Source organism: Coptis chinensis, chromosome 2 (genome assembly GCF_015680905.1).
Source record: "Coptis chinensis isolate HL-2020 chromosome 2, ASM1568090v1, whole genome shotgun sequence".
Classification (NCBI taxonomy): Eukaryota; Viridiplantae; Streptophyta; class Magnoliopsida; order Ranunculales; family Ranunculaceae; genus Coptis; species Coptis chinensis.
This window is the reverse complement of record NC_141457.1, coordinates 79,146,625-79,162,867: the sequence shown is the minus strand read 5'-3', so window position 1 is coordinate 79,162,867 and position 16,243 is coordinate 79,146,625. Positions and strand designations below refer to the sequence as shown.

The 16,243-nt window shown below is 38.2% G+C and overlaps 3 protein-coding genes across 3 annotated transcripts; 2 read left to right on the top strand and 1 right to left on the bottom strand.

The window, feature by feature from the left end:
• Positions 1-5,100: 5,100 nt before the first annotated feature.
• LOC147518076 (L10-interacting MYB domain-containing protein-like) lies at positions 5,101-5,705 on the top strand. The gene is made up of 2 exons (XM_086593806.1): positions 5,101-5,487; positions 5,580-5,705. Exons 1-2 carry the CDS (start codon positions 5,101-5,103, stop codon positions 5,703-5,705), a joined length of 513 nt encoding a protein of 170 aa, XP_086449932.1.
• Positions 5,706-6,752: 1,047 nt separating this feature from the next.
• Positions 6,753-7,682, top strand: LOC147518075 (uncharacterized). The gene is made up of 2 exons (XM_086593805.1): positions 6,753-7,053; positions 7,291-7,682. Exons 1-2 carry the CDS (start codon positions 6,753-6,755, stop codon positions 7,680-7,682), a joined length of 693 nt encoding a protein of 230 aa, XP_086449931.1.
• Positions 7,683-12,422: 4,740 nt separating this feature from the next.
• Positions 12,423-14,454, bottom strand: LOC147518074 (uncharacterized). The gene is made up of 4 exons (XM_086593804.1): positions 14,049-14,454; positions 13,747-13,907; positions 13,078-13,638; positions 12,423-12,736 (listed from the first exon to the last, which is right to left on the bottom strand). The coding sequence occupies exons 1-4, from the start codon at positions 14,452-14,454 to the stop codon at positions 12,665-12,667; spliced, it is 1,200 nt and encodes a 399-aa protein (XP_086449930.1). The 3' UTR covers positions 12,423-12,664.
• Between the last annotated feature and the right edge of the window lie 1,789 nt (positions 14,455-16,243).

Below are 16,243 nucleotides of genomic sequence, written 5' to 3'. Positions count from 1 at the left end.
TTTGTAACCAAACTTTTCATCTCCAAAACCTAGAAAAATGCACCACTTGGCTTTGTCATCAAACTTGGATCTCTCATTCTTCGGAATATGCACAAATGTCCTGCACCCAAATACCTTCAAGTATCCATAATCACATCTCTGCATGACTATACTTTTTTTTTGGTAAGCCTGTTTTAAATGAGATCAGTAACTCTTTGATGCTGGCGGGATTCGAGCCCCAGACCTCTGGTATCATCACCCAAAGGTTTTACCGACTTTGCTAGTCGACACCTGCTGCCTGACCATATACTCTCTATGGATAATCACTATTTAGAGGCTTTGATGGTGATAGGTTGATCATATGCATAGATGCATGCATTGCTTCTACCCAATAGCTTCTAGGTAGCTTAGAGTGAGATAACATGCATCTCATCCTCTCTATAATGGTACGGTTCATTCTCTCTGATATTCCATTCTGTTGCGGTGTTTTGGAAATGGTCTGCTCATGATGAATCCCATGACTCTGGCAATACTCTTTAAATGGCCCAATCTACTCACCCCCATTATCTGAGCAAATACACTTCAACAACTTCCCTGTCTCTCTTTCCACCATGATATGAAATTTCTCAAACACGCCAAGTACTTCATCCTTAGTCTTCAGACTATATGCCTATACCTTTCTTGACGCATCATCAATGAAGGTCATAAAGTATAAAGCTCCCCCATGGGACTTCACTTTTATAGGACCATATAAGTATGTGTGCACTAGTTCAAAGACATTGTCCTTTCTGTGAGATGGGAATCTTTGGAAAGACACCCTGTGTTGCTTTCTTACCAAACAGTGAGTACATCGATCTATTTAAATGTGTACCTTTGATGTCTGGCAAGGCCTTTTGCTTAGCAAGAACTTCCATCCTTTTTTCTCCCATATGACACAGTCTCTTGTGCCACAGTTCGGAGGAAGTTTCTTCTTCTGTCGCATTCACTTTTGCTTTACATAAACTATCCTGTGTTTTGTAAAGAGAGCAATTTTTCTTCTCTCTGGCTGCTACAATGGAATCTCTGCTCAGTTTCCATACCCCGTTACCAAATGAGTTTACAAAGCCATCGTCATCTAACTTCCCAGCCGAAATTAGGCTTAGCCGAATGTCAGGGACATGTCTTACATCCTTGAGTGTCAAGGTGTAGCCAACATTGGTTTCTACATGAACATCACCAATGCCTATAATTTTCGAGACTCCATTGTTACCCATCTTCACTTCACCATATTCACCACAGCTATAGGTAGTGAAGAATCCTCTGTGCGGTGTGACGTGATATGATGTTCTTGTATCTATCACCCACTCTGTATCCTGGCCTGCGGTACTAAGACAACACACACCACAATATGACATAATTCTCACTAGATTGTCGACTAGTGCGGTAGTATCTCTGCCTGTGTTTTCGTTCCTCTACACCATGTCTTCATGTACACAGTTATTCTTCTCATCCCTCTTCAGTGTTCTGCACTCATACCTGAAGTGACCCTTGGTGGCATAATAGTAACATTGCTTCTCTGCCTTAGGAGTTCTAGCTTCACCCCTAGATTTACTTCTGTCATCACCTCTAGAACGAGATGATTTTCTGCTTCTACCTCTCCGTCGTTTCTCTGTGACAAGGATCCCTGAGTGAGAGGAGCTGCTTTTTGAACTCCTTCTAGTCTCCTCATTCAACAAAGACGCGGTAGCCATCTCCATGGAAATGATTCCATCCTTGGTTGATCCGTGTAGAGAGACTGCTAACGTCTCCCAACTTTCGGGTAGAGAGCCTAGTAGAAACAAAGCTTCAACTTCGTCTCCCAAATTAATCTTCATCAAATGCTCAGACATTGAAGAACCTTCTTGGTACTTCGTGTTGGCAAACTTCTTAACGAGCAGCACTTTGTTTCCGCTCGACTTCCTCTCATAGAGGTCTTCGAGTTTTTTCCACAAGCCAAAAGTTGTAGTCTCTTAGGATACATGGTGAAAGACACTGTTGTTAATCCACTGTCGAATGTACCCAATTGCTTTTTTGTCAAGCTTGCTCCACTCAGCCGCATCAACCGATTTCGGTCTTTCTCCTCCATTCTCAATGGGTTGTGCCAAGTCCTTGCAATAAAACAAGTCTTCCATCTTAGCTTTTCAAATGGTGTAGTTCTTCCTATTTAGACTCGTCATGCGAGTGTTCACGGAATTGTCCATCTCTACAAGTTATTTAAACTCAAATCTTCTCTCAGGAGTTTTGTCAAACACCTTCTAACCAAGATTTGGATAGCACCCTAGACTAATCTAACCAATGCTCTGATACCACTTGTTGGGGTTTAACACCGATACCAATCAATTCCCCACTACACAGATAACTTGTACTAGAATCAATAACAACTCCAGACAACAATCTAAATATTCCCTACAACCAAACTATCATGCCCAACTCGCTAAACAACTATTAACAACAGATAATAATATAAAGCAGTAAAAGCATACCACAACGCAAAGATATACCGTGGTTCGGCCAATGACGCCTACTTCCATAAGAGCTAATCCTTTTATAAAGTGGGAAGGAAGATTACAATCACTCCTTTCAGTCTCTCACCTTACTAAATCACTCCTCTCTCTTTACAGGGTTGTTTCTCTGTAAATATTATCTCTCAATCCTGATTGCTTTCAAGATTGGGTTTCCTCTATGTGTGCTGTGTATTTCCGTGTCTTAGCAAGTGTTAAGTTTTTCCAAAAACCCAAACCTTATATTGCAAACTCGCGGTTTCGCAAAAATAGAAGTTCTGACGAAAATAGGCATGGGCGCGGGCGCGCCTTAGGCAAGGCCAAAGTCGAGCGCTCACGCCCTAAAAACACTGGAGGTTGTCCATGGCATGGGCGCGGGTCACACCTTGAGCAAGACTAATCTTAGCGCGTGTGCGCTCAAGCTTCTCCACGCAAGCTGAACTCCTTTTCTCCTCATGTGAGGGATAACTCCAACAGGTTGATCAAGCTAATTAAACCACTTCACATTTGGAACATTCGGTAGGAAAGAAAGGCTAACCAAATGCATGTCATCAAGCTGAATAAGACAACAACTGTTGAAACTGTCTTCCATGTTTCTGTTTCCTTATTCTCACGGCATTCGAGCCCTTGATGAAATACGTAACTGTGTATCTCATTGAGATCCAGGCTAGTAATGCATATCAAAAGGCTCATAATGCACTCCGAGTAAAAGCCCCGCAAGCAAATTCTCTCTCTTGGCTTAGGGGTAGTTTGTTTGTTTTTTTTAAAATTTTTAAGCATTCAGCACCGCTGAAAACTAGTTTTCAGCATTCAGCGAAAGGTAAGTTGTTTGTTTTTATTGGAGTCTTCAGCATTCAAAGGTACAAAACCGACTTCAGCATTTTGCGTTCTTTTCTCACTGAACGCTGAAGAAAGAGTCGCTCAAGTTAGGTTTCCAGTTAGGTTTCCACCTCTACCCTTTACCCTTCCATAACTTGATAACCCTTCCACTAACTCATTTTCTCCTACTTTTGGTTGCTGCGCTATAATAACTAGGTACGTAAACGTCGTGTTTTATTATTATTTTTTCCAGCAAATACCGATTTCTCTACTCTATTTATCTTTGATCCATTCTTAATTAATATGTGTTCTGTGTATCGTTTATATATCTGTTTGTTTTAGTGTAGGGAAGCATTAATTTTTTTTGCTTGCTGATTATCTCTGTGTTTGGTGGTGTACTAGTTTCTGAGAAAATCATGTTGCAATATTTGAGTTCCAGAGTTGATGCTTTGTGCCTAGGGATAATTGTAGAATTTTTCAGTAATACACAATGAAAATGCATTTGAATCAAGTCTGGAACCATTAATACAAGTTGATTAGTTTAAAGAAAAAAGAACAATATTCATTTATTCATCCAAAACAAGTTTTCAATCAATAATCTGGAGAAAGTAAGGCTAGCCACCCCAGAATAAGTTAAATGTACTGGTTGATTGGTTATTTATTTGCACAATCATACACCTGCTTACAAATGTAACTCTTCCAGTATTAGGTGAGTTTCACATTCCTATACTAGTGAAAGGTTCATTTTTTGGTCTGTCAGAACCTTCTAGGGCTTTTCTTAGCTACTATGAGAAGCTAGGTTATGTTTCATCGTTTGTGTCCTTTTGTGTCTGGAATGCACTTTGTTCCCCTCAAACTTCTCAAGCTACTTATGTTAGGTGTTATTAACATATTTCTCACTTGACCAAAAACGAAATAAAGTTACAATGCATCATCATGGCATATATTCAGAGAATCGGTAGGAGTAAGTTGGACTCCAGCATTATCAACCAAGAAAGTTGCTTACTAGAGAGCACCCTAAAAAAAATACTCTACAGAGTAGGTTGGATGTTTGCATGTTGTTCTTTTGTTTTATTGATTTTGGTCGTCAAGTAATTTTTTGATACCTAGCTGAGAGACTGATTTCTCCAATTTCCATGTAGTTCCTTCTGTTGAGTTTCCTCACAAATGTTTTTTTTTTTTGGATCAGAGTGATGCTCATTAGCTTGTTTCTATGTTCTTGTTGTTTATGAAATTGCCAATGTTTGGCAACCAAGAAACAAGTTTCTTCACTTCATCAATTGATTTAAGTTTGTAGGCTTCTGTCAGCAATATTAGTAACTCGACTTTGAGTTGCTCTGCATTTATATTGCTGAATTGTGGGTTAAAAGTTCTCCGTTCTGTTTAAATACATGTTGTTTGTCAGTTTTGTCACTTTTTTTCCCTGAAATTGCTTCTCCAACCTTGAGAAGTAGATATATCAGATATATTCTTTGAAGGACATACGCGAATCACCACATCATTAGAAGCTATTGATAAGTTAAGGTGAACTGCAGCCTTTCCTCAGTATGCCTAGATTGTAGGATTTTTTCCAACAACTTTTCGTACTTCTTCTTGTACTTGCTTCATCGCATCCGGGTGATTGACAAGTTTAGCCACTATGCATATATACAATTCACCATATATACTTTTTCATAATATTTGTTTTTATTCAAAATTGCATTCGTCTATGCTTCTATGTATTTTTTATTTTATTAGTGCATTACTTTAAATTCATTTAAATGGCTAATGAGTGGCATTAGGCATGGGTCCCCGGAAGGAAAAATTAACTCCAAGAGTTAAGAAAGAGAAAAAAGCAACTCAGGAAGTGGTTGAGAAATTTGCTCCAAATCCTAGGTTAAAGACCGATGATACATGGAAAAAATATTTCATCGAAATGTGTTTGGACGAGATTAATAATAAAGGCTTTAGTGGAACTTCATTAAAATTAGAGTCATGGACTAAGATTATTGAAAAAATGAGCAAGAATTACAATGTCCCATACACACAAAGGCAACTCAAGAACCAATGGGATTATCTCCAAAAGCAATATGCGGCATGGAGGTTACTATCAAAACGGACAGGACACGGAGTCGATTTTGTTGGAGGTGTCTTTGAATTCCCAGATGAAGTTTGGGACGACTTAATTGAGGTAGAAACTCACATTTTTTTGTTCATACAAGTTATATAAGCGTATGCATATTATTTTATTTGTTTAATTTGATTTTTTTTTGCTATAAACAGAAATATCTGTTGATTGGTCAATTTAGGCATGCTCTGTTGGTGAATAGGGAGTTGTTAGAATCCTTGTTTGAGCCCACCCTAGCTTCTGGCGATGAAATGTTTAATCACAAGCATCCATTCCAATGACAAATCCCCCCAATGATCATGTTGCAAAGGTTCAGAATATTGAAAGTGATGGAGATGAGGATAACCAGATTCATGGAGCTGATTACTTCCTTAATGTCACAATTTGTGGGGACTATGATCCCTACACATCACAGGATGTACCCATGGATGACACACAATATAATCCTTCTCATGATATTTCATCTGATAATGAAGAATCTCTTACATATTCACATAATACTCCAGCAGATGGACCACCTAACCAAAGACAGGTTCCGACTACGTCACGAGTAAAGAGTGATGCAAGTAGCTTGTAGCAAAAACGTAAGAGAGATTCGATTGAGCCAGCAGATCCTCTTGTTAAGAGTATTGGGGAGCTTGTGGAGATAGTGAAGACTGAAACCATGGGAGACAAAAAGCTTGTGGATGAAGGTGATGCGCAGGTGCAAGAGTTATATGTTTTGGCCGTTTGCTAGATGATTCTCTTTATCTTAACTCCTTGGAAGCTCTTTCCCTCCACCCTTCTCATAACAAGAAGCTTCTGAATCTTCAAGAAAATAGGCTTAAGATCCAATTCCTGAAGAATATTACTTCTAGGATGACATATTTTTTGCAAATAATGTGCGCTAATTACTTGGATGACTATCGTATTTACATTTTGTTGACTTGGATTACTGTCATATTATGATTATTATGATTCAACATTTATGAGTATTTTTGTTGACTTGATTACTTATGGTTGCTTTAAACTTGTTACTTTGAGGTTAACATTTGATTTTGTTTTGTTTTTTTAAACTTTAATTCAGGGAAAATGACACCACGACAATGGTTATTAGTGTATTTAATCATAATATTCACATGGCTTTTGACAAAGCATAAGCGTATAAGGCAGAAGATATGCATATCCGCGCTTACTGGGAAAATGTACGTACAAGAGCTTCTACATGGAACTTCCACACATATGTTTAACATGTTAAGGTTGAAGAAGCCTGCCTTCATTATGTTATGTGATCACTTTTGACAAAGGGAGTGACTTCATGATAGTAAACATATTGATGTAGAGGAAAAATGGCTATGTTTTTAATGACTATTGGTCACAATAAGCGAAATCAATCAATAGTGGATCGATTTCAACATTCAACACAAACCATTAGTAAGTGTTTTCATGAGGTGCCAGTGGCAATGCTCCATTTCTCAAAGGAGATGATAATTGATCCACCATTTGATGGGGTTATTCATAAAGGTGGATCTCGTTACCAACGTCGTCTTAAGAGAGGGTCATTTAAAGGAGCAGTTGGAGCTTTGGATGGTACACTAGTAGATGCACACATTCTACTTGATAAGCAAATTCCTTTTCGAGGAAGAGGAGGTAAGGATTGTTTCCAAAATGTTCTTGGTGTGTGTGATTTTGATATGAAATTTGCTTATGTGATGGCTGGATGGGAAGGGACTGCACATGATGCTCATGTATTAAACGAGATATTAAGATGGCCTGAAAAATACGGATTTCCATTGATTGCCTCCTGAAGATGCGTATCAAAATAACCTCATCGATCAAATATATATTTTTGGTTTACATACTTATTCATGTGTTTCATTATTGTAGGTATGTATTACTTGTGTGATGCTGCATACACACATACTAGGGGCTTTATGTGTCCTTGTAGGAATGCTAGGTATTGGTTGGTAGATTTTAAACGAGGTGGTCGTCCTAAAAACAAAGAGGAGAAGTTTAATCAGGCACATTCTTCGCTAAGAAATGTAATTGAGAAAACATTTGGTGTCTTGAAAGCAAGATTCAAGATATTGAAGAAGATGGTTCCATATAGTTTTCGCACACAAGTTCAAATTGTTGTAGCATGCATGGTGATACACAATTTTCTCCGTTGCGTGGCCATTGATGATGATGATGGATTGTTCAAGCAATATAAAAAAGAAAATGTGACTATTCCAGTGAGGTATTCAATTAACTCTGACAGACCAGAAGCACTAGTATAAATCACACATTTGGACCCGAGGCACATGAGTACATGATCAACTTGCGTGATCAAATTGTGGAACAATTATTTAGTGGACATATATAATCAAGTTTACAAGAGCCGCACTTTGGAGTTACTTGTAATGTCATTTAACTTGGTATTAAGATTTTATAGATGACCTTATGGTTATTGAACTATTATTTATGTTTATATTTTTCGTAATTTTTTTTATCTCATATTACTATATGAGCCTTTTAGGCATCAAAATGTTGAATAAACAAAGGAAACTATGTTAAATCCATTTTTAACTCTTTTGTTTTACAAGTAATCAAGTTAGTGTTCAAAATGGATTGCAAGGGTAAAAATGTCTAAATGATTTATATTCAAAGATTGAGTCGGTCATTCGAGAAAAAAAAAAACATATTTTTTCTCGAAGTTGACATTCAACATTCAGAATTCAGAGGCTAAAAAAAACAAACGACCCCTTAGTATGCGTTTTTGTGCTATGTGTATTTGTATTTATGTTCATTTGATTGCGTGGGACACATTTGTCTAAGCTGAAAATTAGAACAACATGCCTTTCTCGTGATAAACAAATTTACTCGACCACATTGTTTCAGGAAAAATATATTAAATGAGCCACTTTACAAAGAATAAGGTCAATAGAATGGGTCTCAATTGAAACAAGTTCTTCAGTGTGTCACCTGTTACTTGAGTAGTATATCACCTGTTATTTGATATATTTCACCTATTTGAGGTGATATACTTGAGTAGTATATCACCTATTTCACCTGTTATTTGATGTAGTATATCACCTGTTACTTGAGTATTCTATAGACACTTATGTAGATAGAGAATCCCATAGGAAATCAGGACTCCAATCATCGTACAAAGTTGAGGGGAACTCAACTGATCCAAGATTATTTTCCCATGGGTTATGAAAATTGTGTAAATTGTTAAACTATGTTTCTTTTTCTCCAATATATATATTGTCTTGAATCTCAATTTGTGAATTAATAGAAAATGCACCACAATGCTGTTGCATTCCTGCAAAGCTTGTATTGTTGAATGCCTTATTGTTGTCCCCAAGTAAGGCAGGGGATGTACCAAGAATGGAAAACATGAAACCGAAGGTCGGCATTTATAGTGGAAGGAAGGGATGTCATTGAGACTGTTGGATTAATAGGCTGATTTTCAAGGAGGTTACCAATCACTTCCCAATTTTGGTACAAGAAGAAGAAGAAAACCACCGCCAGTTATATTCAATAAGTGACTTGTTTTAGTCAATAAATATTTTGGATACACCTAGGGATCGTACTATTGACAGACTCCAAATTATGTTGGGCAGACCGCAATTGGGTTGGGCACTACCAGGAGTCCAGTACACCCCCACCAAAAACACTCGAATACACGAAAAAAACGAGAAACCGGTTATAAACAGTTTCCATTTCTCTTTTTCTCTTCGTCCTCAACCCTTCGTCCTTCTTCTTTAATTTCAATTCGCTATGTCGAGAATTCTATGAGCCGTTGCTACCATTCAGGTGTTGGGAAAGTTCCAAGCCAGATCTTGATTTCTTTTGAGTTCACAAAAGTCATATACAAATTTTCGTATGTTCGGTGCTTAAATTATTGATATCTCACTCTTTTGCTTCTTTTGGATTCTTGGTCTTTATGCTCTTTGGTTTGATTTGAAGTTGAGTTTTGTAGAGATTGAGATAATCCAGATGATGTTGATGAAACAGAGCAATCTGTGTGTCTGAATTTGGTGCGCACGATTTAGGGATTGTTGACTGTAATCCAAATTGTTGCTTCTTTAAAAATCTGAAGACGACCCAATGTTTTGTTTTGTTTTAACTCTATTGTAATCGGGGCATGTGAGAGAAGTTGCAGGTGAACCAACCCCATTAAATGTTGACTTTGCTTGTTTCTTGAAGATACTCTTAGAATCACACTGGATCTCAGATTTGTTTTGATCCTTTAGAAGATGCTCAGTTAAACCATAGTTGGGGACGTTTTAGTGAGTCCCTAGCACTTTTCGGGGCATGTGGGAGAAGTTGCAGGTGAACGAGCCCCACTCAATGTTGATGTATATTGATGTTAGAAAGTAGTCTTGGAATGTTTTTATTCGGCTATGTTGTTGCTGGTCATCCTTGTCAGCCATCCACATGCTTTCAAATACAATCTTTAGACACCACTTCCTCCAGGATATAAAGTCATTATTTCTTCTACCAGGAAATTGGTTCTTTCTAGTTTCTAGAGGTCGTTTGGGTTTTGGCTGGCGGTAGAGTTCGTAAGTAGTAGATTTCAAAACAATGGTCAGGGTGTGGTAAAACGTTTAGAGCCTTTTAGCACATACAGAAGTTACTAATATGATCAATGAAGTAAGTGTGCACATGTTGTCACTGTTCCACAGCCTAAAAATCACTTTTCGTCTGGTACACAGTCTTGATCGTCTATTTAGGGTATTATGCCCACTATATCTACATTCTTGACCAGTATTATTTTTTACTTGCACAAACGTTCGGTATTGTTGCATTCCACTTTTAGTTCGACTTTGCATTGTTGGGATATATGTGATGCTCAACAGTCTGAGGTTTAGGTAAGGTAGTTCATTTCAAAAATTGAACCGACACACTAGAGATGGGGAGGACCAATGGAGGGCTGAGATAAGGCTAGACTGTGGTTATTTGGGATGGATGAATTAGCTCGAAAAGAGGGCTTTAAAAGAGTTTTTTTTAGGTCACTGACGCTACCATTGATACTACCTGCCTACATATCCAGTCAGATCTAATCTATATAGGGGCAGATGAAGCTTTTACATGCGATCTTTTTTATTAGGTTTATCCATTTCATTGTCCATGGTCTATTTAATTTTGACTGAGCAGACTGCCTGCTTGTATGGTATTTGAAGAGAGACAGAAGACATTGAGAGAGCAAAACTACAGAAACTAGAAAAGAGACACCACAAAGGAACAATGATTGCAGCTGGAAGCTGAGTGTATGAATGAGTATAGATTGAAGAATTAGAATAACATCAACTGGTAAAAGTGGAAAGTTGTTGTTTTTTAAGCTTTAACACTTCAATTTTCTTTTAGTGAGAGTTCCAACCTGTTTCCTAGAGAAGCAATATTCGGACACAAAATAACCACTAGGCATGACTCATGATATAAGTTTACAATTATCATGTGGTTTTGGTATAACTAGCACTGACACACAAACAAGAAAAGGGAAAATAACTGTAGGAAGCGGCCTACATGACAATTATCCAAGTCATGGACAATAGATGCAAACAAACTTAAATACTATCATTCAACTTTCAAGTAAAGGAGAGTAAAAAATGGAACAATATCCTCAAAAGAACTCTGGAGGAAGAAGGGGAACATTAGGGTAATATATTGAAATGATGCTTTGACCCTCTATGTTTTTTATTTTTTATTGATATGCTAGTACATGACTGGCTGACATTGATTCGAAATAGAGTGCGCACAAATAGAGAGCTCGAGTTTAGTAGACATATGAGCCAAGAGCTCGAGTAGCACAAAACTTTTTGCAAGGCATACTGTGTATTATAAGTGAATTATCTAATCCAGTGTATCTTTTTGACGTAGTATATGATGCGCAGGTGATTGTTGTGTAATTTATCATGGGTAAGATAGTAAAACAAAGTTACACATGCAGTAGAGATCTATTAGTGGCTGATATACTACATATGCTAGTGTTGATCTGCCAAATAGAGAGTCCGGTTAGAGTATTCCAGTTACCACTACATAAAACCATGACATGATAAGTCATTAGTTATCTTACATCCCAGTAACAATTTGTGTGCAGTTGACTGAGTGGGGGAAGATGAGTCTCTGTGATGCCGAGAGACGGCTCCTTGCAAATGCATTGCTTGAGTGGAGGTTGTATTTGGAAGTGGGGTCTTTTAGGGTAAGACCGTAAGAGCAATAGGAGGTTCCAACAAATTACCTTGTAGGTGGGGTGCCCAACACAAATTACAATTTTTTTTGTCAATGACAAATTTGTAAAATAATTTTTTTTTTTTGGTCCGCCCAACACAAAATGAGTTGTGCCCCTAGAGTACCTAAAAATAAGAGTAATTTTGGAAGCTAAATGTGTCAAAAATCATTTTATTTATTTATTTTAAATAAAATGATTATAGGTGTGTCCAAGATCACCTGACATGAAACCCAATTGCTAAATATGGCCTATAATCTGGAGGCTAGACACCAACTCCCGTATGGCCAAGCGATCATACCCCAAGAACCTAGGGTCTCCTAAGTTCCAAGGACACTCAATTTGAGACGTCCTTAAAACTTAAAAGTAGTATGGTACACTTTGAGGCATGGCCCAAAATATCGCCGAGATATCCGATATCTCGTCGATATATCTTGGTAAATTGGTACACCGATATCGATATTTCCGATATATATCTACCGAATATTGAACCCCTTTTTTCCGAGATATATCGGAATTTCCGATATGAAACTTTATATCGCCGATATAATCAATATTTCCGATATAATCGATATATATCGGTTGACTTTTTGACCATTTTTAAATATAAATCCGATATTTCCAATATATTTTCGATATTTCCGATATTTCCAATATTTCCGATATTTTAAATAGTTTGGACTGGTCACTAAAAAAACCGATATTTCCGATATATCTCGGTTTTTAGGTACACCGATATCGATATTTTGTGCCTTGCTTTGAGGAACACTGATAGAACCTATTGTGCAGAAAAGAACACCCCTGTTAAAGTTTCTCTGTATAGTGACACTATAGATGAAATCAATTCAATTCCATCAAAATAAACCATCGAATTCCCAAGAAGGAAAAAATCAAATTGTTAACCAGGAAAATATTAATTACATGTCCTGTACTCATGCATGAGGAAAATTAGCCCAAAACTCTTAGAAGCAGGTGCAATTGGGGTGCATAGAATTCCTGAATGACGTTTATGAGACAACGATAGCCCAATGGTTTGATGCCTCCTTATTTCTTTCTGCAAAATACATCGGTAAGAGCTGATTTCGAGGTTAATGAAGCCTTGAGAATGGAAAGAGCCTGCAAAAAAATTAAAAATTAAAAAATAAGAAAAAATCATTAAACATCCTTCAATAGTTCTTTACTTCTTTTGTACCCAAAATCAATTAAACTTTTGTTGTCCTTGTTAGGTCCTTGTAGGAGCTGTAGCAATATTTTATAGCCAATTGAGGAGTTTTCCTAACACGACAGAATACAGTCATTCTGTCTCAAAGTACATACTCCGATATTGCGCAGACCAGGTTCTAAATCAGGGGATTAACAGCAGTAGCCCAAACATTTACTGACAATGTGCGTTTGTGGTGCATAATTATCAAGACTTACCTTCTTAAAATGATGGAACCTTGAGTTTGAGTACTTACCTCATGTTCACCAACATTTGCTTTCTGTTCCTGTAAGTCGCTCAAAGGCACGCCCATTTTGTTGATGTAGGAAATGCTAGATATTGGTGAAAATGGTTCTACCACTAGCTCATCAGTCACCAAAAAATATGCAGGTCCTTTAATAAAACCCCCATCAAATTTAGGATTAAATGGTATCCTCTCAGATCTCTTATAGTTTCCAGGATCCTCATTACACAAAATTTCCTCACTTTTTATCAAGTTGTCCATACTTCCTATGGACGAATATCCCCCAAAAAATTCTGCCATAGTTTCAATTGAAAAAGCGAGAGGACTAAATATAAGATCGACAAATTCTTCATTAGCTATTGCATATAACACCTTTTTTTGTGATATACTGACTACAAGCTTTAAGGAAATTTTCGCAATAGCATCCCGCATTATTTGATCAAACGATTGAGACTTGACGTCCAATGGCTCTGCTTTAATCTTAATTGCAGCATTGATCTCATTTTGCTTCAACTGAAACATGTTTGTCATTGGCGTCGTACAGTATAGTGAGAGATTCAAAAAATCCTTCAGCTAATTAATATTGACAAAGCAAAAGGCGAGTTAATAAAAGTAAATATAAAATCGACAATAACAGATGGGAGCATAACTGATTTTATGAAGTGCATGCCAAATATATACCTGTGCTTGACCAACACTCACAACTTTTTCTTCAACAGTGGATATATCTTCGATTCCAAACTGACGAATAAGAGACAGACCAGTTTCATCAGAAATCTTCTTTATACGCAAGTCGTCCATTATCATAAACTTCTCGCTTCCATTCACAAACACAATTTCATCTACCTTTAGTTTACAACCACAAACAAAATTTGTGTACATCGCCCACAAGTAATAATGTAGTTTGGTGGAGCATCCCAATTTTTTTTTTTTTTTCCTCAAACATTTTCATATTATTTAAACTAAACGGGGCGTGGAAATACCCATACAGTCGAAAAAGAGATCTTTACAGATGATATCTGGAGGTCTATCATGCCAGCTCATGTGACGAGCTAAAGAAATGCCATATTGTGCCAGTGTGTCCGCAGTTGCATTTCCTTCTCTGTATATATGGATGATGGATATGTTTTCGAACAAAGAGAAAAGTTGACGAATATCCTCAATGATCCCAGCTGCCTCCCATGGACTATCCCTGTCTTCCCCCTTAATGCAATTGATCAAAGCCTGGGAGTCACTTTGGATATTTATGTGGGTAATGCCATATGAGATTGCTAGATATAGACCTAGTCTCATGGCCAAAGCTTCTGCCAGGAAAGATGTTCCGAAAGGGACATAATCCACTGAAGCAGCAATAAAACCCCCGTCATACTTCCTTAATACACATCCCATACCTGCAGGGCCTGGATTTCCGTGACACGCACCATCAGTGTTTAGAGTTACGTATGGGGTGAGTGAGGCTTCAGCAGAGATGAAGAAGTTGTTTTGGTCTCTTGGGTGTAAGGAGTAGTGATGGGCATCCTTTGTGCTTCTCGAAAAACAAGACTAGCTTTGATTGTGCCTTGAGGAGTGACCTTCTTTTGTTCAAAAATCATTTCATTTCTGCTTTTCCAGATGTTCCAACAGATGATTGCAAAGAGTTCCATGGCAAAGGGTATTTCTCTATGCTGATTTCGCAATAGATGTTGAGTCTGTGATATCCATTGCTGCGGTGTGTCATTGAAGGGTGCGTTAACAATTTGGGGGATGGGCAGTCTCTCCATATTTCCGAAAGTGAAAGGGCATTCTTTGAACAGGTGTTGGGAGGTATCTGGGTAGCTTTTACATAAGACACAGTCTGGGTTAAAGTTTAAACCTATATTGAATAGGTTAGAGGAGGAGTTTAAAGCATCAAGTGCAAGTTTCCACATGAATACCTTTACTCGCGGGGGGCACCGAAGTTTCCAGATGATTCTCCAATCAAAGAGAGCTGGGTTTTGGTTGTCGGTTATAGCTTGATACCCTGATTTCACCGTGTATTTTCCATTAATTGTTCGTGTCCAAATTCTTCTGTCCGGTTTCGCAGTATGTGAAAGTGGAATGGAGATAATTTGTTTCGCAATATCTTCCGGCCAGCAGTGGTAGATGACGTTGGAGCGCCACTTCCTGGTGTAGCTATCAATGAGGTCCGAGACGAAAATCGGTTTGACAGTAGGATTGGAGTATATTGGAGCCGTGATGCCTTCTTTACTTGGGATCCATCTTTCTGTGAACAGGTTGATATCTGAACCATTTCCTATTTCCCACCCCAATCCTTTAGTGAGGACTGTACGGGCTTTTAGGATGTCTCTCCAGACTCTAGAGTCACGTGGTTTGGGACTCACAGTCAAGAAATCCTGATTTCGCAAGTATTTTGTCTTGACAATATCGATCCATAAAGACCTGTCACTTGCAATGACTTCCCAACCTTTCTTGGCGAGGAGAGCTAGATTTGTATGCTGAAGATTTCTGACTCCCAGGCCTCCATATAACTTTGGCTTTTCAATCGTTTCCCAGTTAACCGAGTGAACTCTCCTAGTGTTTGCTTCATGTCCCCAGAAAAATGCACGCCGCTGTACATCAATGGGATGAGTAACTACTTCTGGTAGTTTAAAAACCCCCATCTGATGAATTGGGATTGCGGAGCAAACCGCGTTAATAAGTGTCAGTCTACCCGCTTGAGAGAGGGTAGATGCCTTCCATAACCTGAGTCTGTTTTGTAGTCTCAGAAGTAGCGGGCTGAAGGACTTGCTTGTTACTCTGCTGAGGCAAGTTGGGCTCCCCAGATAGTTTGAAGTTGGCTTCTGTCTTTTGATGTCAAAAATTATGCGAGAGTTTTGCTTAAAATCTCTCGTCGCATGAGTACTGAAGAGCAGATCGGATTTTTCAAGGTTGATTTGATGACCTGATGCTTGACAGAATAGCTTCAAAGCCTCGACCATTTCATTAACTTCTTTGAGCTCATTATTACCAAAGAGCACAAGATCATCTGCGTATAGCAGGTGGTGAATCGAGGAGACACCCCGGCCAATAGAGATTCCTTTAATGAGTTTGGCCTGTTGGAGTTTTAGGAGATGGGTGGACAGGACCTCCATGCCTAGAATAAAGAGGTATGGTGAGAGCGGATCTCCTTGTCGGATGCCTCTCTTTGGATTAAAGTATC